The 21,272-nt window shown below is 42.6% G+C and overlaps 2 protein-coding genes across 8 annotated transcripts in view; one reads left to right on the top strand and one right to left on the bottom strand.

Annotated features, from left to right (window-relative positions):
- Positions 1–1,683: 1,683 nt before the first annotated feature.
- Positions 1,684–12,660, bottom strand: crema (cAMP responsive element modulator a). Of its 4 annotated transcripts, XM_030115326.1 has the most exons (8): positions 12,536–12,660; positions 11,204–11,306; positions 10,977–11,108; positions 8,639–8,727; positions 8,403–8,545; positions 7,999–8,133; positions 4,065–4,224; positions 1,684–3,588 (listed from the first exon to the last, which is right to left on the bottom strand). In XM_030115326.1, the coding sequence occupies exons 2-8, from the start codon at positions 11,294–11,296 to the stop codon at positions 3,444–3,446; spliced, it is 897 nt and encodes a 298-aa protein (XP_029971186.1). In that variant the 5' UTR covers positions 11,297–11,306; positions 12,536–12,660; the 3' UTR covers positions 1,684–3,443. The 4 variants fall into 4 exon arrangements, with proteins under 4 accessions (XP_029971186.1, XP_029971188.1, XP_029971187.1 ...); XM_030115328.1 differs by lacking the exons at positions 11,204–11,306; positions 12,536–12,660 and adding an exon at positions 9,179–9,280 and having other exon boundaries at positions 8,403–8,519; positions 10,977–11,093; XM_030115327.1 differs by lacking the exons at positions 11,204–11,306; positions 12,536–12,660 and having other exon boundaries at positions 8,403–8,519.
- A 5,211-nt stretch (positions 12,661–17,871) lies between these two features.
- The window catches only part of pard3ab (par-3 family cell polarity regulator alpha, b), a 211,142-nt gene continuing 207,741 nt past the window's right edge, over positions 17,872–21,272 (top strand). For all 4 annotated transcript variants that reach the window (XM_030115321.1, XM_030115320.1, XM_030115318.1 and 1 more), the window contains exon 1: positions 17,872–18,240. In XM_030115321.1, the coding sequence (XP_029971181.1) occupies positions 18,121–18,240 (120 nt within the window). In that variant the 5' untranslated portion in view covers positions 17,872–18,120. The remainder of the gene's footprint in view (positions 18,241–21,272) is intronic.

Genomic DNA, 21,272 nt, shown 5'->3' with positions numbered 1-21,272 from the left:
GCCACTCCTGTGGGATTTCTGTAATTAACATATTCTATTGATCACCTTGGTTAAACCTGTTGTCTGCATTTAACCAATTCGGTGGAAAAAGGGGGTAGAAATGTTTTTTTTAAGGCGTAAAATTTGCCTGACTGCTAAAACCATACCCAACTGAAACAGTGCTCTCTGCTGGCCAAACACTGCTAATGCAGTTTTCTTCATTTATCAGAGGGTTTAACAGAAAACCACTAATGTCAACCATCTTTGATGTTTTAAAAATCTGAAATTACATAAAAAGAGCTGATCTCTTTTGAAAGGACTTTGATTGAAATGTATCAGAAATCTAATTTACAAAACCAATGTGTTCATAGAGCTTTCACAAACATCACACGTGATGAGCAGTCCTGCTGCACAGCAAGACGACCCCCAGTTCAAATCCAGAATGACAAAATTACAGAGACTGCATGTTCTACCTGTGTGTGTGTGACTTAACAGCTTCCTCCCACAATTCACAATGGACTGGCGATCTGTCCAGAGTCAGCAAGGACAAGTAATCTTTTCATGAAGATCTGTTTTCATGGAGAATACAAATTTCTTCTCACCAAAACATGAGAGAGTAGTGATTTTATAAGGTGGAATCTGGAGGAAAGTTTAAATTCTTAAAATCTTATTTTTGTGTATTCTTCACAGACCTGGGCTGCAGTTGCGCGTGATGAACACTAGAGGTCCTCCTCACCACAGCCTGCTGCGGTTTGTGTTGTCAAGGCAGTGGGCTTCGACTCGCTTCGTATGCCTCTGGGCTCAAGGTGGAAATTTCCACTCCAATTAGGCTGGACCAAAGGTCATGCAGATCTTTAAAAAAAAAAAAGAGGCATGGAGATAAAATGGTAAACAGACTCTGAGTGTTTGAATGTTTCTGCGCAAGAAGAATGAAGGGGAAAAAAAAGAAAAAGAAAATGCAGAGTGAGTTCAACCTGCAGATAATGGGATGCTGGTGGCATGAAAAACAAAAGGTCTTTAGAGTTTTCCTTCTGGCTTGAATCAAGGACATCTGAAGTGAAATAATCCCACTTTTACTCATTTATTTTTTTCGACACGGGTTAACCTTCATTATTGAATTCAAACCTGCCTCGTGGCAGCTGATGTTTTGAAGCAGCGCAGGCAGTTTGAGAATTAATTCTTCTGCTTCATTTTCCAGGAGCTGCAAGGTCTTTCTGTGAACAGCAGACTGAAGGTTTTCATCTGTTGTGTGTTGGAGAGAGAAATTGTATGAAAAGAAGGAAGAACTTCAGGAGGTGGAGAGAGACTGAAAGGGAGGATTTTTTTTTTTTTTTTTTTTTGCTGCATGTGAGGACCGGTTATTAGAAATGTTGCCTGTGTTTGATGTGTGTTTTCCGATCAATAAGCGAGGTTGAAACACTTATAGTGAAGCAAAAGAGCTTCTCGTCTCACAGAATATTACCTTTTCTTTTATCACCGGCGAACCCCCGGAGGTCACTGTTATATTCAGGCGTTGCCATGGAAACCACTCACTTTCAATTGCTTTCACTTTTCAGAGGTAATTTCATGTTGTTAGCTCTGGACATTTTCAGCTGGCTTGATTTCAACATTTCAATTATGTGTGTGTTTTTTTTAAGAGTTTGCCTCCATGTTAAGTCTTCTATAGACTACTAGAGTGAACAAAAAAGCAAACCACAATGGATGCCAAATTTTTAATATTTTATTATTTAAAGAACAAAAAGTTGTTCAGAACAAGGAAGTACACCGAGAAGAGAACACCTGGTCAAAGACGAAGCCACCGAAAAACAACTAAAGAGCAGAAGAAGTCAAATCTAATTTTTACACCGTGATTTTTTTTTTTTTGCAGATTTCACCATAACGGGAGGCGACTCTCCGAGCACAAACCAGCTGGTGAACATGAAGACGCCCCAGGATGACTCTCTGACTGGATAAATACCCGGTCTGGAGGAGAAACGGTTGGTTCAAGAGCTTTGGCAGCCTGAGAGCGATGCCTTCAGGGTCTGTCACTCCAGGGAGTGTGTGTGTGAGTGTGTGTGTGTGTGTGTGTGTGAGAGAGAGAGAGAGAGAGAGTGAGTGTGTGTGCTTTTCTTGAATTTCCCAACAGAAGAGAAAAATTTAAGCAGAAAAAAATAACTCAACATCAACAGAGAAAGCCAGCAGTTTCCAAATATCAAGAGAAAGATTAACACCAGATGATAAATTATTTAAAACAAAATGTCTTTACAAAAAAAAAATAAAATAAAGATTGGCATCACCCTTTAAACAGAGCATGTTAATATCAAGCCATAATCAAATACAGTTTCATTCCAAAAAAAACACAAAAAACATCCATCATTTCAAGAACAAAATGACGCCTGCAGTTTTTTTTTCTGCATCAATGTAAAATATCTGTCAACATACAAATTTTAGGGTTTTACATAATAGCTTTGAGCACATTCAACAAGTTAATAGTAACATTTGCTTTGTATAATATATATTTGTCACTTATTGTAATAAAATAGAAAGGTTGGTAATAACCAGGCCGACATTCTGTGCTTTGACATCAAACAGTTTTTCATTCATTTCACACACTTGATCTCATAAATTATTAAGATTCTCTTTGACTTTGGGTTGAGATAAAGCCTCTCGAAGGTCCCCCGTTTACATGACCACGCTTTCAGCGATTTAACGTGAAAAAAATCGTCGTGTAAAACAGAGCTTAAGTCTACGTGAACAACCAAACAAAACTTTCCTTTAAAAAAAAAAAAAAAAAAAAAAAAGAAAAAAAGAAAGTAAGAGAGAAAGAAAGATTTTGGACCAGACAGAGATTTACTAAAAATGATGAAAACGCAAAAAGCTCTGCGGTGACTCTTCTTACTGTCAGGTGAAGGAATGCGGCGACCAAAAACAGAAGCATAGGGTGCACAGAAGACGTGACGAAGACATCTCTCGGCTGGTGGAGGATCTGCGGAGCTTCGACTGACCTCGGGGGGGGGGGGGGGGGGGGGGACCTGCTGGTGGCGAGACCCTGCCGAACCCTTCCTCGCACGCCGTGTCAATGAAGCAGCGCGTTTTGGTGGCAAGCGGCCCCCTCGTTCAACCGCTTCCTCTTCCTCTTTCCTGGGACGGCTCCCATTGGCCGGCCTCGCCTGGCCTCGCCTTGCCTCGTGCACGGCTGCAGCGGCAGACAACACTTTTGAGTCTTCACATGCAAAGAGCGCAAGAAAAGGACGAGAGCGAAACCGGCAAGCTCAAGCTACGACGATCCCCCCCACAACACTTCTGGGTTTGGTGCACATCGGGCCTGAGTGAGCAGAGAAACAGAGACAGTCCCAGCAGTTTTTTTGTTCCAGAGTAGGTTTTTTCTTCTTCTTCTTTTTTTTTTTTTTTTCTCCAAATTTCTTCTTTTTTTAACGTCTTTAGTTTGTAAACTGTCTGGAGCCCGTGACCACAGGCGGCCGCCGCTACTCGGCTTTGTGGCAGTAAATGTCCTTCAGTGCCTTCAGCTCTTCAATCAGGGTCTTGTTTTGGTTTTCCAGCACGGCCACGCGGTTTTCCAGACATTTGACGTACTCTTTCTTTTTCCTGCGGCACTCGCGAGCCGCTTCCCTGGAGAGGAAGAGGAGAGGCGGAAAAAAAACGCTCTTAATGAAAATGACATTTCGAAAAGGCCGTGCACAATCCTGCAGCGACAGATCATGTTTTCCAGGCTGCTTGGATTCACTTTATTCAATCTGAACTCGCAGATAAACGCAGCTTCACTGATTTCTATGTCAGTGCAGAAAACTGGGCAGTCCTTTCAAATGTAGGCCTTTCACGAAAAGCTGCGACGGCACATGTGCGCCACGGTCGAAGTAAATAATGCGTCAGTAGATGAACCACAGTGTTTGCCTCCAGAGTCTGTTGTCTGTCCATGTTGTTGTCATTGTTTACAGTGCATTGTTTCATGCGTGTGTGTGGTTTTATTACAAGAACACACAAAAGTATCCACTTGAGGCCCTACAGGAAAATGATTTTCCAACCAAGTCAAGGCTTCATGGATTTCTTAGATTTTCCCTCCTCCCGTTCTCTCTGGGTGAACTCACCTGTTCTTCATGAGCCGGACCTCCCTCTTGCGGGTGATCTCCTCGGCGTGCTGCGACGACGGGCTCTCCATGCTGCTGGGGGACGCCGCCATCACGATGCTCTGAGCCAGGCCGGAGTTGGGCGATCGCAGCTGGTAGGCGGGGATGTCTCCGGTGGCAGCTGGAGGGAGAAAAAGCTCCAGATTCAACAACGCCTGTTCAACCCCTTTTACATCTTCTAAATTCTTAACAGCGTTCAAACCTGAAACATAGACAAAAAAAAACAACAACAACAAATGCATGTGTTTCACTAGAGGATGTCAGGCTTCAGCCAAGAATGCTTATCCGCTCCGCTTCCTGCTTTGAAGAAACCATTTCCTCTGACCATTACTGTCCTCAGGAGTCAGGTATTTCCACTTGGTCATACCAACTTTTAGGGGGGGGGGGGTGGGGGGGGGGGTGCATGAAACAACACCATATCTGTCTTGAAAATTCCCTAATTGATATGGATTTGTCACTGGATCACTGTAAAATATTGCCTGCACACAACAGATTTCCAGTGTTCCACAATATAATGCATTATTTGTCCCCAAGGAATCCAAATCTGTGAAAATAACCATAAAGTCACATGCTCTTGACTGGAAGAAAAGCAGGAGTTAACAAATATAATCCCTGGATTTGTGTCAAATGGCTTTAATCATCTCTATATTTGCAGGTCTAGGCAGACACAGTGTGTGTGTGTTTCAGTCCTGAATCTGTCCAGTCATATCAATACTTACATTAAAGTCATGACATTTCACAGATTGCTCGTTTAACGCTCCAGCAGCTCCGCTGTGGCTGCCATCTGTTCCACTCATGTACGAAACTTTGTGTTTGAAGCAGAAAATAAACAGCTACTTATCGGAGCCGAGCGGAGCTAATCTGAACAACCTGCTCGCAGCTCGGTTTGAACAGATGGACAGCTGGATTATATCTCACATGCAGAAAACATATGGCTGATTTGTTGTTACTGAACAATACATAGACTTGATTTGTGCAATTATCATTTAAAAAAGAAAAATTATGTTGTTTTTTTTTTTTTTTCCCCTGCCGACACTCGCCACAGGTCGTGTTTGTTGCTGAACCCGGCAGGTGGTTATTATTTCACCTTAGGGGAAAATTGCACGTTCGGTGTTGAAAAAACACAAATTGTTTTTCCTCAGAATGCAGCTGATGAGCTGTTTGGGTTGAGTCACGGAGCCGATGACTCAAACGGTGACCTGTGTGCTCGTTCGCTCGCACCGAGTCAGCTTCCCTTTTTTTTTCACTTGTGTTCCCGAGAAGTTTCAGTCCTCCCTCCCTCCCTCTCGCACTCTCCCCCCATAAAACACACACATACACACACACACACACACACGCGCACGCAGCGTGTCTCTGGCTGTGATAACAGAATGACTCGGGCTGTGCTGACGTCAGTGTGTGCGTCTCACTCGCCCGTTTTGCATTCTCTCTTCCCTGCTTGGCTTCTGTTCCAGGAAACTGGAGTGACGTCAAAGCGGCAACTATCTTACCCCACACCCCTCCGCTGCCACCCGCTCTTTTACTTCTTACCCCCCCCCCCCCCCCCCACCCTCCTCCTCCTCCCCTCCCCTCCTGCCTGACAACCGCTGAAGTGGTTCAGAGAGCACACTGTGTGTGTGTGTGTGTGTGTGTAGAGGACTGTGTGTATTGAACAGTCTGCTTTGTACACAGTGTTGTTCCCTCTTCTGTATCAAACGGGCTTTCTGCCTCGTTACAAACACGAATCTGCACCATGTTTCAGCTCAATTTCACAAAGTAAAAGTGAGAATAATCACGTTTGAGCTGCCGTTCTAACAGTCCAATGAATGAAAAATCAGCTTTTGCTGTTCGAAAAATAATCCTCAAATACCAGACATAATTCAGTTTTGTTCAATATCTATCAAGATTTGCAAAGCATGCATTAACGTCTCAAAAATTAACTTTTTTGTTTTTGACATGCATGAGAGAAACTCTACCTGACTCGGTCTCATCCCCGGTTACAGCCATCTCTCCTTTCCAATAATCCAGCACCACGGCAGAGAAACACCTCAGCGCGAGAAACAATCTTCCTCTCTATCTCTCTATCTCTCCCTCTTTCTGCCTGGCGTTACTTTCTCCTGCTGCCTGTTCACTCCCGGCTCTCTCCGTGCCCGAGTGGTCACTCGCCAACTTTGCGGCCGGATTACAATTACAGGCATTGACATCACCGTGACATCACCGCCGCCGCGCTGAAGTCAGTAAAACACACTGGATTAGAGATCCTCCTCCTCCCTCCCTCCCTCCCTCCCTCCTCCCCACTGCAGTGGATCAGCATGCTGGAGCACAGAGAAACACAATGTGAGCTGTGCAGGCAGGGAGGGAGGGAGAGGTGGTAGCGGAGGGTGTGTATTTTTAGCCCCAGTGACGCAACTAGAGAGAGACGCTCAACAAACAAGAGGATATTGTGTCCCAAGTGGCTGCCATGCAAACTTGTTGAGCTCCCTCGTCCGAGTTAGCTCACGTCGCGTTGGAAACTGTTCTCAACAGCGAAAACTGCTCCGCTGACATAAGTTCTGGAAGAGTATTTCATCTCATACGCGAACTGACGCCTGGGTGCACGGCGTTTGCAGTTTGAGAGGGGAAACGGTGACGTCTGCAGTGATAACCAGGCCCGAGCATCTCGTCATGTCTTCGTGTTGCTGATTGGTACTTCGCACCTCGCTCTGTGGTTAACACCACAGTGAGCAACCATTTCTGCAGCTGAGGTACTTGCAAAGCTCTCCAGCTGGAAGGAGCACTGTGTGTACCAGACAGATCGCACGGCGGTTAGTGTGAAAGAAAAAAAAGACGACGGGGAGCAAACTGCTGTGAAAGATGTCAGTGATGACAATGCAGAGCCGTGTCAGGACGACAGCGAACCGAGACGGTTTGTCAACTGAGCCCACATGTACGTCCAAGGCAGGGATGGCAAAAAACATGTAGTTCCTGAAACAGCGCCCGAACAACCTTTACAATTCAACTTGAAAGTTTTTCTCTGTTGTGGTGCAGAGTATATGTGATGAAAATGGGAATTTATTAAAATAAAAAAAATAAAAAAATGCAGTTTGTCCTTGGTGGCTTAGCAGGCCGGACTGGAGCCTCTTGAAGACCAGTTCAGGCCCACGGGCCTTATGTTTGATGCCCCTGGTTAAATGTGTGTTTTTTGAAACCAATTTATTTGTACATTTTCATGCAAGAGATGTAATTTCTGATTTCCCCTCAAAAAGACAATCTTCTTTCACTGTAAATGCATTGTACCATGTCTAAAATCCTGGTATGCAACTCTCTGACTCAAAACTGAACCATAATTCTAATTCACAGTAACTTAAATTCTATAAATCTTTATTTTAACTCCACCTTCAGGCTATCCTCCATTCATTTATTTAATTTTTATTATTTCTTCTCCATCGCCATGCTGGAAAAAGTCATTCTCATGAAGTGCAGATTTTCTCTGCAGGTACTTTCATGCAATTCAATGAAATAAAAACCGATTTCTGATGTAGAAATAGGATATGATAAGAGAAATAAAGTGCATCAAGATGGAATTTCAAATATTTGCATTGCTATAATGATGGCCTTCATTCTAATTAATCAAGATCATGGGTGTACCCTGCTTCTTTTTTTTTTTTTTTTTTTTTTTTTTAAACACAGCATCCATCTCGTAAGGCAACCTGTCAGTCAGGTATTTGGGGCACAAAGAGAAATGACGTAGGCACTGAAGGAGAAACTCCCCATTATATCACCAATCCAACGGGACTTTAAGTGCATTTTTAACCTATGAAGACATTAACAGTACAAATTCAGTGGCTCCAATTGATTCACTCTGTTTTCCGAGTAAGGATTTCTGATTTTTTTTTCTTTTTTTAGTGATTTTGCTTTTGTTTCATTTGCTCCCCACCTTGGATCAGCACTTGTCTTCCCTGGATGAAGAGCTGCTGCGGGGAGCTGATGGCGGCTCCAGGCTGTGGGACGCCGGCCCCCTGCAGGGTTTCTGGACCGGCCAGCTGGATGGTTCCTCCCTGGCTGATTGTAACTGTGTGGAATCAGAGTGAAAAGTGTTAAAAACTCAAACTTTTCAGGCTTCACAGTGAAAGTGAACATAAAGGAAGCACTGTTTTCCTGACAGGAATTATGGAAGTTTCTTTTTTTTTTCTTTTTTTTTTTTTTTTGGGGGGGAAGCATCATGTTAGTATGAGCTGAAAGCTTCCCAACATAAATCCGTGACATCTTGTTAAGTATTAAAATGTTTCCCGGAAGCGTGAGTGCAGCTCCTGAAGTCCCATTTCGAGTGTTGACACTGACTGTATTGTCCCGCGCTGGTCTGGTAGATGGATGTTGGCACAGACGCCGGCGCTGTGCTGGAAACCTGCACCTCATCCTCCGCCTTTTCCTCTTCGATCTTGGGGACCGCCGGCGAATCTGATGAAAGTTCATTAAGAATTTTTCTGCCAAAGAACAGAAATCCATAAAGTGATTCCACACAGACCCTTAAAGACTTTGCAACAGCACCACTTTGCCTCCTGCTGACGTCTCCTCACCGATAAGACGGGCGCCTGGAGAGAATCTCTCGTCGTTTCTGTGCGTCGGCAGCCGGCTCCTCGTCATCCAGCTCTGCTACGGCGGCGATCTGGACAAAGCAGCCGGTGTCACAGCCTGGTGAGTAATCCACGTCGTTGCCTTCTTGAATTTTGGCAACATCCCCTGTGTTGAGCGTTATCGCTGAGGGGCTTTCATCTGCATGCGCACACTTTTTTTATGGTGCGCTCGGGTGTGTTTGGAAAAGGCAGGTGTGGCGTCAAACCTCCTGGTCCGTGTCTCATAAACACACAGTTCATACACACACTTCTTTACCCAAGCATAACTTTCAGGCTGTATGATTGTAAATCGTGACGAGAAAATAACGTGAGCATTTTAAAATCTGAATGAATCGTTCGCAAACTAATTGACTTGTGTTTATTGAACACAACCATTAAATTTCACAGTACTTCCATTGAACCGTTTGAAAACGTGGGTTTGAGGAGATTCACATACATCTATAATAACAGTCATTGCCAGCTATCTTCTACCGACCCACTAACCTTAAATTATACGATACAAATGATGTTTGCGGATGACGTAGTGATATGAAGTGACGGTGGGAAGCAGGTTGAAGAGGATCTGGAGTACTACATGTTTACAGCCTGGAGGAAAGAAGGTGAGAATGAATAAAGTAGAGAGTGTGAATAGAAAGGAGGACAGTGAAAAGACTGGATGAGATGGTACGAGTGATGAGAGGATAAAAAAAAGGGGAAGGTCTTGTTATGGTAAAATGAAATATTAGTGTTTTTGTGTTCTTTCTGGTAATAGTTAAACCACATGAGTGAATGTTCCTTTTCTACTAACTTCATGATACATTTTTTTTTTAATAACTCACAAGACTCATATTGCTTTGAGATTCAGGACTGGGAAATCTTCTGATAAGATGTCCACTTTCTAAAGAGTTGTGGATCTCAATAATGACTGCATTGTCTTCCAAGGATGTTTTCCTCTAAACTGCCCAGCACCTGCTCGGACTCCTCCGACTTGGGGGTTGTATAAGTTTTATTCTTCTGCGTCTGTGTGTCGACGTGATTTGGTCATGCAGGCAGGCCGACTGTCTGTATGACTCCTGTACTCCAAATAAAACTTTCAAAAGCCCATTCGTTGAGGATTCTTTTTACCCAAGGGTGTCAGTGGTACATCATCGAATTTCCACAAACAGTCATCAAAGACATGATGGTTCAGGGCTCACATACAGCCCAAATTCATCTCGAGTGTTCCGGAGCGGTAAAACAATTTACAGTTTGCTAACTTACCTTTCCCAGTCGCTCTATAAATATTTATGTCTTCAATAAAGATGGGATCGCGTCACATTTTATGACCAATTTGTGCTGAAAATGAGGGCATTCCCAAGCGCTCACACACTTTGCCGCCACTTTGTGTGCGTATTTTGTCATTCAAAGGGCTGCATTGTAAATTCAGTGTTGACCTGGTTATGTGTCATCAATGGGGAATATATTCATGACTCATATTGATGCACAATGGTTGAGCGCTACCAACAGAAAGGACACTTTTACACAGCAGTAGGAGGATATCAGCACCACTCAAAGGCCCCAGGTTAAACAGAGGAGTGTCCTCGTCCATTCATCGATGATAAAGGTTGGAGGTTAAAGTTTCAGGCTTCATGCAACATAAAAGCAAGAAATATTTCAGCTTCAACAATAGGCTGTGTGTCTGGGGTCAGTTTAAAACAGACAAAGAGTGGGGAGTGAAGTATGCTGGGTCTTTACAATAGATGGCAAAGTTATTCTTATCACTATATCAATATGTGCACATTGCGAAAAACCAGATGAAACTGTGATGAGTTGTGTTGCGATGCATACATGATCGGCAAATTCAAAAGGAGTTTTAGGTCCTGTTTACACGAAAACGATTTTAGCTTTTTGAAAATACTGTGACTCTGTTTCCATGGAAACGGCAGGAAACACGACTTTGAAACGCTGCTACTGCGCATGTGGTAAACAGTTCTTCTGCGCATGTGAATAGATGGACTGGAACTCATGAGCTTAAAGCTCGGGTCCGGTTTGCTCGCATCAATCCGATTAACAGACCATGAGGTCTTCGGCAAACGGCGTCGACGCAGCAGCGAGACATTCATTCACAGAGACGCTCGGTCTGACAACAGAGCCGGTGAATTATTGAACAGAACACGGTGTGTGACGCTCTCAGTGTTCTATCCCTGTTTTCTCTGAGGTGACACAAGAGATGGACGCTTGATACTCTGGTTTATATTTTAGTTACACCACAAAATCACTGAAACTTTAACCTGGAGCTGCCTCAGCTTACATAAATCCTCACCTGAACTGTCTGGACTTGTGGCGACTGTATGACCGAGGGCTGAGGGGCCTGGATGACCCCTTGGACCTGGACCGTTTGGCCATTGGGTAGCTGAACAACAGTCACATCGGAAGACTCAGCGGTCACAGACTCCTGCGGACACAAATCACTGCATTAATGCCAGTAAACACAGTAAAATCTAGTCATATTTTAACAAGTGTACACTGTGTGTGTGTGTGTGTGTGTACCTGAGTGGAAGCAGGCGGACTCGTGTCGCTGAGGTCTTCCTCTGCGTCCGTCACAGACTCGTTTAAGCTGCTGTCTAGCTGAGACGCATCCATCACCAGTCACCTGGAAACACCAAACAAAGGCTTCAGTCAGGTTCATCACATCATCAGACATCTCCAATCCGTGAGCCGACGACGGGATATTGCAACCTTTAAAGGATAACACCATTCAAATTGGCCTGGTATATATAGTTTATGTAACTCCTGATTTCTCTTTCCTCCAGTTTGACTTTGCACTGCAAGAATGCACAGAACATAGGAAGAATTTATCACAGTTCAGTCAGTCTTTTGTGTTATTGCATGTGCTGATATTGTTAAATTTGACATACTCTGTGCAACCCATTCTCTACTTTATCTATTTTTTCTTTTTTTGTCACAAACAATGTACAATTACGTAATTAAACAGCCTTAATATATTGACAGCTGTAATCACTATATACCGCAGTATCAGAGCGCAAACTCAAGCACAAAATCAAGAAAAAAACCCTTAATCCCAGATACTGGTCTTAAAGGAACCAATGTCCCTTTTATTCAACAATTGTGCTCGGAGCCACTGGAAATGCAACTTTTTGAAAATGCTTCCCAAAATGGAACTTTTTGAAAGTCCTAACAGCGATCCAACTTCTTAGTTAATAGTGTTTTGTTCTCTGTGTGGTTTTATTTCAAAAACAACCAACAGCACCCACTAGTGGCCAAACATACTAACGATAGCCTTTTCAATGTTTCTGCCATTTGCGTGGTAATGAATATTGTTTCAAAAATGTTGCTTTCCTGAACCAAAAAAAGAAAAAAACATGTTTTCACTTGAGATGATGCGGTGTAAACAGGGCCTATAAAACTCAACCTCAGTCCTGGGCATTAGTAAAAGAAATTAATGTAAATTAACTGTACCAAGACAAAGACAGTATGCCGTGAACCTTTTAAAAGACCCATGAATTGCATTTCTGCACTGGTTCCTCATATTTAAAGGTGGGAATTATTTGCAAAGAGAAATAATTCAAGTAATGTGAGTAAATATGACACCAAACAAACTTCGTATACTTTAGTTTTGGGTGCCCTCTTGAAAGTCCTCCTCCTGCTACAAACTGTCAGGACCCGCCCCTGCTCGTTTTGCTCTTTGAGTTGAAGTTAATGGCCTTTATTCCTGAAGCACTTGAGAAAAGACTCCTCCCAACCCAAACCAACCATGTTCTGACACTGGACGTGTTGGCAGAATGTTGCTTCTTGTGTTTATTATTTCACGTCGTCTCCGCTCCCACGGACCTGAAATGTGACGGCTTTGCAGCGACTTACCGGAGCTTTACGTCGCGGGACTCGTCACTAATGACAGCGAGGGTGGACGGCGGTGCCTCGCGCTCACGTAGTTTCCACGTCAGCGCTGATGACGCTGTGCCGAAAATGTCCGACCGACGAGTCCGTTGGTTTAACGTCGAAGAGTGTCGACGCGCGAGCGAGAGCGAGAGCGTTCACTCCCCCGTCGCTCTGTGTTCGCACCGAGACGCCGGCACGCAGCACAAACGACCGATTTTGACGTCTTAAACTCTTAAAAACACAAACTCTAAAAACTCAAAAAAAAAAAAAAAATACACCAACGTGGGGAAATAAATCAACATTTCGTGTTTCATCAGTCGATTTTTACCGTGTTGCATCAGTTTGGACCAAGTGGTAAGAAAACGAAAACAAAAGTGTTTTCTTTTAGATCACAACAAACATAAATATGACCCCAAAGCCAACAGCATTTTTTTGTCATGAATGAGTCCCGATTTTAACTCCTCTCTACTCTAGATCGATCAATCCGATGCCCAGCCACACTTTACCACACATGTAAATAGGTCACCTCTGACTATCTTGTCGTTTTGCATGTCCATTAATTTTGGAAAACTGATATGTCTTCAGTTCATGTAAATGCTGAAGAAACAGTATTTGCATGTAAATGTAGTCTCGTTTTTAATTAATGCTGCTCCAAAAACCAAACAGAAACTAATTCCTTGTATGCTAAACATACCTGACAATATCTGTCTATCTATCTCTCTATCTATTATAAAAAACGATAATATGCAGTATTCTTTGGTGAGTCTTTATATTTGTAGAGCAGAGGATTGTGTTGCCATCTAGTGTTGGAAAGAAGCTACAACATCTGAAAATATCTGCATTAAAGTGCATTTTCTACCTTGTAATGTTGTAATTTTTATTTTATTTTTTTATCTTTTTTGCAGTCTTAAGGGTTGAGAATCCTCACTATCCTTTGATTTTTTGATTTTACATCACTGAACGTAGTATTTCTGAATAGTTCTGGAGACGGTCACGATTGAACTAAATCGACACCAGAGCTAAAGCTAAGCTGTATTTTCCCATTTTAATCCACAGGATTTGTTTGCAAGCACTGTGAATCTCACAGGCTTTTGAGTTATCGTTTCTTCCGATATAACCGCGTGTTACAGAGTCTCTGCTGTATTTAGATGTGACCCCAGCTGACCCCGGAGCCACCATCTGTCCTCCTGCGTGCCAGGAGAGGTCACACTGTTCAAACACTGCCCCTGCTGTTATCAAAGAGCTCCACGCTGCAGGACCAGCCTGTCTTAATCTGCAACAGTCCAGGAAACAAGAAAGAGAGAGAAAAAAAAAGAAAAGAATTGAATTGGAATAAATGCATTTCTCAATATAGCAAGAATACAGACAGTGTAAAAAAGTATTTTAGATTTCTATAAAGTGATGTCAATAAAAGATGATTATGCAATATAATTTCTATATTCCAGAGACTGAAATGGAAGTTATGATTTTAAGCTTTCTGAAAGAATATTTTCCTCTCAGTCAGTTCATCTACTAATATATTAAAAATAATTAAATTCAGACTATTTTTTTTTAGCTCGAAATGGTATAATTTATGTAATTCCAGTCAATTTTATCCAATTTTATCAGTTTAAATCATATTATTTGCCATATAAGGGACACAAATTAAAACTTGCTCACATATTTACTCTATTATGACATTCTTGGATTGAAATTTTCAGTTTATAATTAAATGTGTGTCCAATGAAAGGTTGCACTGCTGTGTCCAACAGTGTTAAAGTGTGTGTGCATGCATTGAAAACCACCAGGCAAACTGTAAAAAATCTCAAAGAAGACATAGATTTTCGAACAAATTTCCTATGAGTAGTGGACACGACTTGTCACTGAGATTCGAGCTGAGATTTCAGTGATGCCGCCATGAAAGCTAACCGGCTAGCTCAAATCCAAGCTATCAGGATGAGTCTGTAAAAAAATGCACAACACAGCAGCTGTAGTAGACAGTTTTTCAACATTTCACTGTATTTTGCACTTGAATGCTTTGTTAAAATTGGATTTGTCTAAAAATTTCAATAATCTTTGGTAGTAATTGTTAATACTGACACTTTCATCACGTGCTACAATAAAAAAAATATTCAAGAGTTACCACATCTCTATATTTAACTGGTCTGACTGACTCAAGATGAAACTGGACTGTATGTGGCCCCTGAAGTAAAACATGTTTGACACCCCAGCATTGTTGAGCTGTGGTAATAACTCCCCTGGCCTTCCTCCTCCTCCTCCTCCTCCTCCAGATGGTAGAATCCCAGCAGCAGAAGGGGGACCCTCGGGTGGCACAAAGGCCTGCCAGCGGGGGTCCGTGTGTGACCTGGTCCAGACAGCTCTTTAGCACGAAATTAGCCCGAGATGAAGGCGGGAAAACAATCACACGCTGGTAATACCATCAAAGAGCTGCGATGTGGCATTTGCAGCTTAAAACTGTAACATTTCACAGTCAATTTAATCCAAGTAGTAAAGGGTAAAACCTCTTCCCTGGTATTACTTCAGCTCTGAGTTGGACAGGCATCACACTCATTACAAATTCACAAATTTAATCTTTTCTAATGTAAAAAGTCTCTATATTAGACAAATATTTCATTTGATCTTGATGAACAATTTACCAATGAGCACTACTGTCTAATTATAAAATGCATTTAAAATATGACTTATTGACAGTTTGTTGCTCAGGTGCAGATTTAAACACTTTTTTATAATTTCAAGTGAAATGCAACAATCAACAGATTGAGCAGCAGCAGTGTTCTCGTGTGTATTATATCAATTTAATCACATATTTTTTGACTGGCATCAGTGTCAAAGTATTCATTTCACGGAAATGTAATGTCGGAGTGTGTGTGTGTGATTTATTTCATATTTGATGTTTGCCTTTTTTTTTAAACACACACACAAACACACAATGGAACCATGATTATGTAATTATTTTCTACTGTGATCACACCTTTACTGGGTATCTGTTAGGCAAGGCACATTTATTCATGCAGCTGCATTCAGGAACAAGGGAATTTACAGTACTTTACAAAGAAACAGAGGAAGTACTTTCAAACAAGTCAATTAAGAATCTTGAAAATAAAGCCATAAAGATTATGAAAAAAAAAAGCTATTGAGAAAGGCACAAAAAACGAGAATGAATAAAGTAAAACTTTATTAAGATACTCAGGAGTCTGGATGAGATGCAGCTGTTGAACACTTGTTTATTTCTTACTGAACATAAATACATGAACAAGTCTGAATCTTCTGACGGTCCATAAATAAGTGTGCTGGTATGAAGGTGATGAGTCTTAATGTGCTGCTGCAGCTGCTGAGGTTGCAGCTGCTGGTTTGATCCAGCTGTGCTCCAGAGTTAAAACAGGCTCCCGGCTGCAGGCCAGCGCTGGTCACCGAGCGGCTATTTCAAACCACACGCACGCTTACCACACACTTTAAACCCAGAAATTCTCCTCTCTTTTCTTGTTCTCACTAAAAAAGAAACTTAGACAGCAGACTTTCTGGGCTTTTTTTTTTTTTCCACCCATGCACATTTTGTGCCTTTTCTGCATTCAGGCAACAAGCGCTGCAAAGTGTCATTGTGAAGGTTTTTTTTTTTAAAATGAAACAAAAAACAATCAGTCTCTAATAAGCGTACTTGTTTAGCTTTATATCTGCACTTGTGAGGTCTTTAATTACTTATTAGGTGATTTTCCATCAGCGAACCTAATCTGACCTAATCCTAAATCTGTCTTCAAAGCCAAACACAAGTCTTAACTTTAATTCAGCCCAAAGAAGGAATAAAGTCTTCACAACTTTCCATCCTTGTAAAAACAGAGTGTTTGAATAATCTGTCGCTCCAGTTTGATATATTTACAATCAATGTGCCTTTAATTAAAAATCTATTCTGATCTGCATCTAGAACACTGAGAAATTCCCCAAACTGACCACAGTGTGGAGACAGACTGAAAACACAAGCATCCAATTTCCCAATGATGCGTTCAGGTGTTGCTGGGAAACTCTAGCGCCCTTAAAATTGCATCAAACTTCGTTTTAAAAAAAGTGGGAGTATTAATATGTAACAATTAAAAACACACAAATGCTGGAATTGTAGTTTCACATTTTCAAGATGTAGTAGAAATATCCTGTTTATGTATTTATTTTTTCAGGTAGAAACAGAGTTTGTACTCAAGTACAAGTAGTGTTGGCTAAATTAAAGTAATTTACAAGTAAACACACTGTTGTTTAATCACAATTAATTAAAAGTACAAAATACCTCAATTTCAGTTAATTTGGCATAAATTACATATTAGAAAAAAGGCATTGGTTTAAAAAAACTTATTCAGGATCAGACTGATGTGATCAACCACTCTCCATTTCCCTCTGTCTTTAGAGTTTAGTCATACCAATACTTTAGTCCAGTTGTCACATGTCATTATGTTATAAAAAAGACAGAAAACTCAAAACTTCAATAAATTATCCATTCTATCACAGGACAAAGACAGAAACACTCACTTTCAGACCAATCTCAGTATCATCCATTCACCACAAACATGCACCTGTGTGACGAAAAACTTCCAGATGACAAGCCTGGAGTCAAACCAAGGGACCTTCTCACTGTGAGACTACGCTACTTATCACTACACAACCATCACACAAGTCATATGCAGCCTGCTTCGAAAGACAAATAAACTCACTTACAAAACTTTTAAAAAGTTTATCACCACTCGTTGGTCTAAATATCAAAGATAAAAGTTTCTCACAACTTTGATTTTTATGAGTTTTACTTTTCAATGTGCTTTTATCCTCTGGATCCGCTCCTGGCCCTCACTCTCATGATTTATGTTTATGAGTATGATTTATGTTCACTTCATACATAATCATACGTTATTCATCCCCTTGGGGAGAAATTCATTTTTCCACATTTACCCATCTTTTTCAATGATGCAGCAGGCAGCCACATTAGGTTGCTCCAGGGAGCTGCTGGAGGTCAAGGGTCATGCTCAGGGAGGCACAGTGGTGACCCATCTGCTGTGGGAATTGAACCTGTGTGGTCTCAATAGCAAATCTGCTTCTCTAACCAGTCATTATGTGAGTTAAATTCAAATCACATCTTCTTTAGATTTAAAACTTAGATATAGAGGTAGTATATTACCATGGTAAAGAGACGGAGGAAATAAAATCTATTCATTAAGGACAATAAAAAAAAAGAATTTGAAAGTGGAGCAATGATTCAGTGATGTGGTTATTTCCGACACTCCCTGTGGCAAGCGAACGCAGCATGTGACCGAGCTGGAGGGAGAGAGAGAGAGGGAGAGAGAGAGAGAGAGAGGGAGAGAGAGAGAGAGAGAGAGGAGCAGCTAAACAGGTGGTCTGGAAACACAGAAAACAATGTCGTCCGGCGGGGAGAAGCGGAAAGAGCTCCAGTCGTGTCTTCTCTGAAGGAATAGCAGAACCGGCTCAAACCCATGCGCCTGTCGGGCTCCCACCAGGATTTTCCCTCTTCCTCCTCCTCCTCTTCCTCCTGTCGGTTTTGCCCCGAATCCGGGGAAGATCTGGGATCCTGAACCATGAAAGTCACGGTGTGTTTTGGCCGGACCCGGGTGGTGGTTCCGTGCGGGGATGGGAATATTAAAGTGCACGCGCTCATCCAGCAGGCTGTCATGAGATACAAGAAAGCGATCGCCAAGGTGAGTGACGGCGGACACTTTTTTTTTTCTTTTCTTTTCTTTTTTTCCTGTGTTGTTTCCCTTTGCAGCTTTTGTTTTCCTGGTGGAGGCTCCTCAACATGGCGCAAACTTACGCACGGATGCGCGGAGGAGCGGGGGAATCGTGCAGAAGTGCCGGGTTTTGTGCGCCGCTTCTCCGTCTGCCCTGTTTTCCTGCGCGAGGCGCGCGCGCTGCGTGTGCGTAATCGCCGTGTGTGTGTTGCTGCTTTCAAAGAAAGGCGCACCGCCATTGTGGCTCTTGTGTTTGTAAACCCACAAAAAAAAAAAAAAAAACCTTCCTCCGGGATAACGGCAGCCTCAAAGTTGAGAGGGTAAATGGAGAGTTTCCAGCGCGTGAAGCGCGCACACGCACTCTGTTTTTTTTTTGGATTGCAAACTGTTGGAAGTCCTCCTCTGGAAAGTTGCACAGCAGAGATTAGCCTACTAGCCAGTTAGCCGGCAGCCTGCAGAAGAAGTGGGGCTGCAGTCAGATGCTTCTGTGCAAAAACGCCGCAAAAGCAAGTTTTTAATGTGTGTTTTTTTTTTCAGGAGCAAAGCCTGGAATTCAGTTTGGATGAGTTCCTCGTGGTGGCTTGATTTGTGCAAGCACATGAGAGAAAAGAGCAATCAGACAGGGAGGGGGGAGGGGGGGGGGGGGCAGTCAGGACCCAAGCTTTTACGTTTCAGATGATGGATCTGATGTTAAATGTGGATTTAGGGGAGCATTTTGCAGTTTGCATGGCTGAGCGTGCAGGCAAGGCATCAGGCAGGCCCTGCAAGAAGAGAGGGAGGGAAACTGGAGCTCCAGCTGACTGCTGGATAGGCAGGAACCTGGCACATAAATCTCTGAGATGAAAGAAAAGTCTGTTGCAGTGGCGGTGTTGGGAGCCGCAGACAGCCTTTGAACCGATGCAGAGTTCCCGTTAGATCAGGTGAGACCGTACAAGGCGGCGGATTAACCCGGTGTCTCCAATAATCTGATGCTTTGTCACTCTAATCTTGATCAGGACTGTAAATTTGGACACTTTGAGGAGCTTTTGAGGTTTGTGGATTCTTTTGGGTACAAATATTTTTAAGCAGCCCTTCAGATTGGATGAATTATTAAAGCCTTGCCCCCCCCTTAACTTTGTGCTGGTTCCTCTTTGCTGTGATGAAACTGACCTAGAAGTCATACCGTATCCTCCTCTGGTTTGAATAATTCAGTGTGAGCAGACAGAAGAGTGGAGGATCTACTCCCTCCTGCTGCTGCTGCTGCTGGCAGGTTGACTGAGAAACTCTCCCTCCACTCTGTAAAACTTCAGTCCTTACCGTAGCCTTTGGAAAAGACTTGGGAGCCCGGTTCGAATCCCGGGGTGCAGCGATAACACAGCATTTACAAAATGTTTCAAGTGAATAAGTACGGTATCCCTTTTGCGTTTGTTTCAGAAGAAAAAGCAACTTTACTCATTGTATGTAAAAACAAGCATGGAAAGGGTCGAAACGGTTTTAAGTTAAACTTTTTGCTTAAGATCATATTTCTTTTCAATATATGGAAGGAATGATGTTGGAGGGAAGTTTTCCCGCTGCTCCTTCCTGGAGCTTTCCGGCGACAGCCAGAGGAAGCCCACCTGATGTTAGAACATGTTGACAACCTTCCAGCCTGCTGTCATTGTCAAAACAAAATCAGCCCCGTTTTGTTAATATCTGCAAATTCAGTGACTGATTCCGACAGAGAAATTCAAGCAGCTCTTACAACCTTTGAAGCTCTGTAACAGCTTGTCACTCTGTGATTGTTGCAGTTGTAAAAGACCTATAAAGCTGAAATTCACTGCTTGTATTTAGAGTGGGATGAGCTGTGAAAACGAGGCCACTGAGAGTCTGTAAAATAATATTTAAAAAAAACAGCTGGTAAGAAACTACTCGCCCACCATAAAATAAAAGTGCTTCACAAACACCGTTAGTCAGCTCATCTGAGCTGACGGCTCCCGACTCTGGATGCGTGTTGTGTTGAAGATCACACTCCTGCTTTAATAAGAGGACCAAATTTAGGTTGGGTGTTCTCCGACTTCGCTGTTTGTGCGGACCTTCCTCTGTCATTACAGAGGAATGCTTCCTGTCTGAAGAACAGTCCACTTCTGAAGGCTCGGAGCCGGCTCCCCACCATGGCATTAGGAGGATGGAGCTGTGAGGATGAGAACTTCAAGATTTTTGACTATTAGAAGAAAACGGGGGCCTGATTATCCTCCACTGCTCTTTTTCCTTCCATAGATGTGTCACATATCTTCACCTATTTAACTGTGACTGTTGCGAGCACTGTAAATGGCACCCTTGACTGGAAAACTGTCTGGATGTTCACTGCTCCGAAACCCTCAAGATGTTGTAAAACTGGAGATTTAACTCCTTTCTGAGCCTTCCCTGAGGGGGAATTGGAGTCTGAACCATTTGTTCAGTTTCACAAAGATATAGTTTTCCTGTTGAGCACCTCAGCCTATTGTATTCACAGCGAACGGCTGCGGCAGATAGATTCAACACGACCTTGGCCGGTGTCAGGCAATAGCAGCAGGTGCTTGCTGTTGGTCTGGAGAGACAGTGGTGAGCTGTGGATTGAGGCTCAGATCAGGAAGATGCAGAGAGAGCAGGCACACTGCATGTGAGAGACATAACTCCAACCGTGAGCTTTATGAAATAGGAGCGTTTCAGACCGGACTTCAAAAGAAGCAAACTGGAAGCTGGTTCCACATGAAAGGAGCCTGATCAGTGTAAACCCTCGTTCTACTTTTAGAAATCCTGGGAACCTCCGCTAAACGGCACTCCAAGAACAAATCGTTCTGATGGGATAATATAAGACCGACAGCTTTTTGAATGATGCTGGAGCCTGGTTTGTTTTAGCTTCATCTGCTGAAAGACGCATTTGAATTGTATTCTGGCTTTTTAGGAATCTCTCGGTGCTCTTGTTGCAGGTTCCTTTCATCACCGGCAGATGTCAAAGGAAAACGTGTTTGATCAAGTATGATTCCTGTATAAATATCTCGGAT

Source organism: Salarias fasciatus, chromosome 18 (assembly GCF_902148845.1).
Source record: "Salarias fasciatus chromosome 18, fSalaFa1.1, whole genome shotgun sequence".
Lineage (NCBI taxonomy): Eukaryota > Metazoa > Chordata > Actinopteri > Blenniiformes > Blenniidae > Salarias > Salarias fasciatus.
This window is presented reverse-complemented; position numbering and strand designations above follow the sequence as displayed.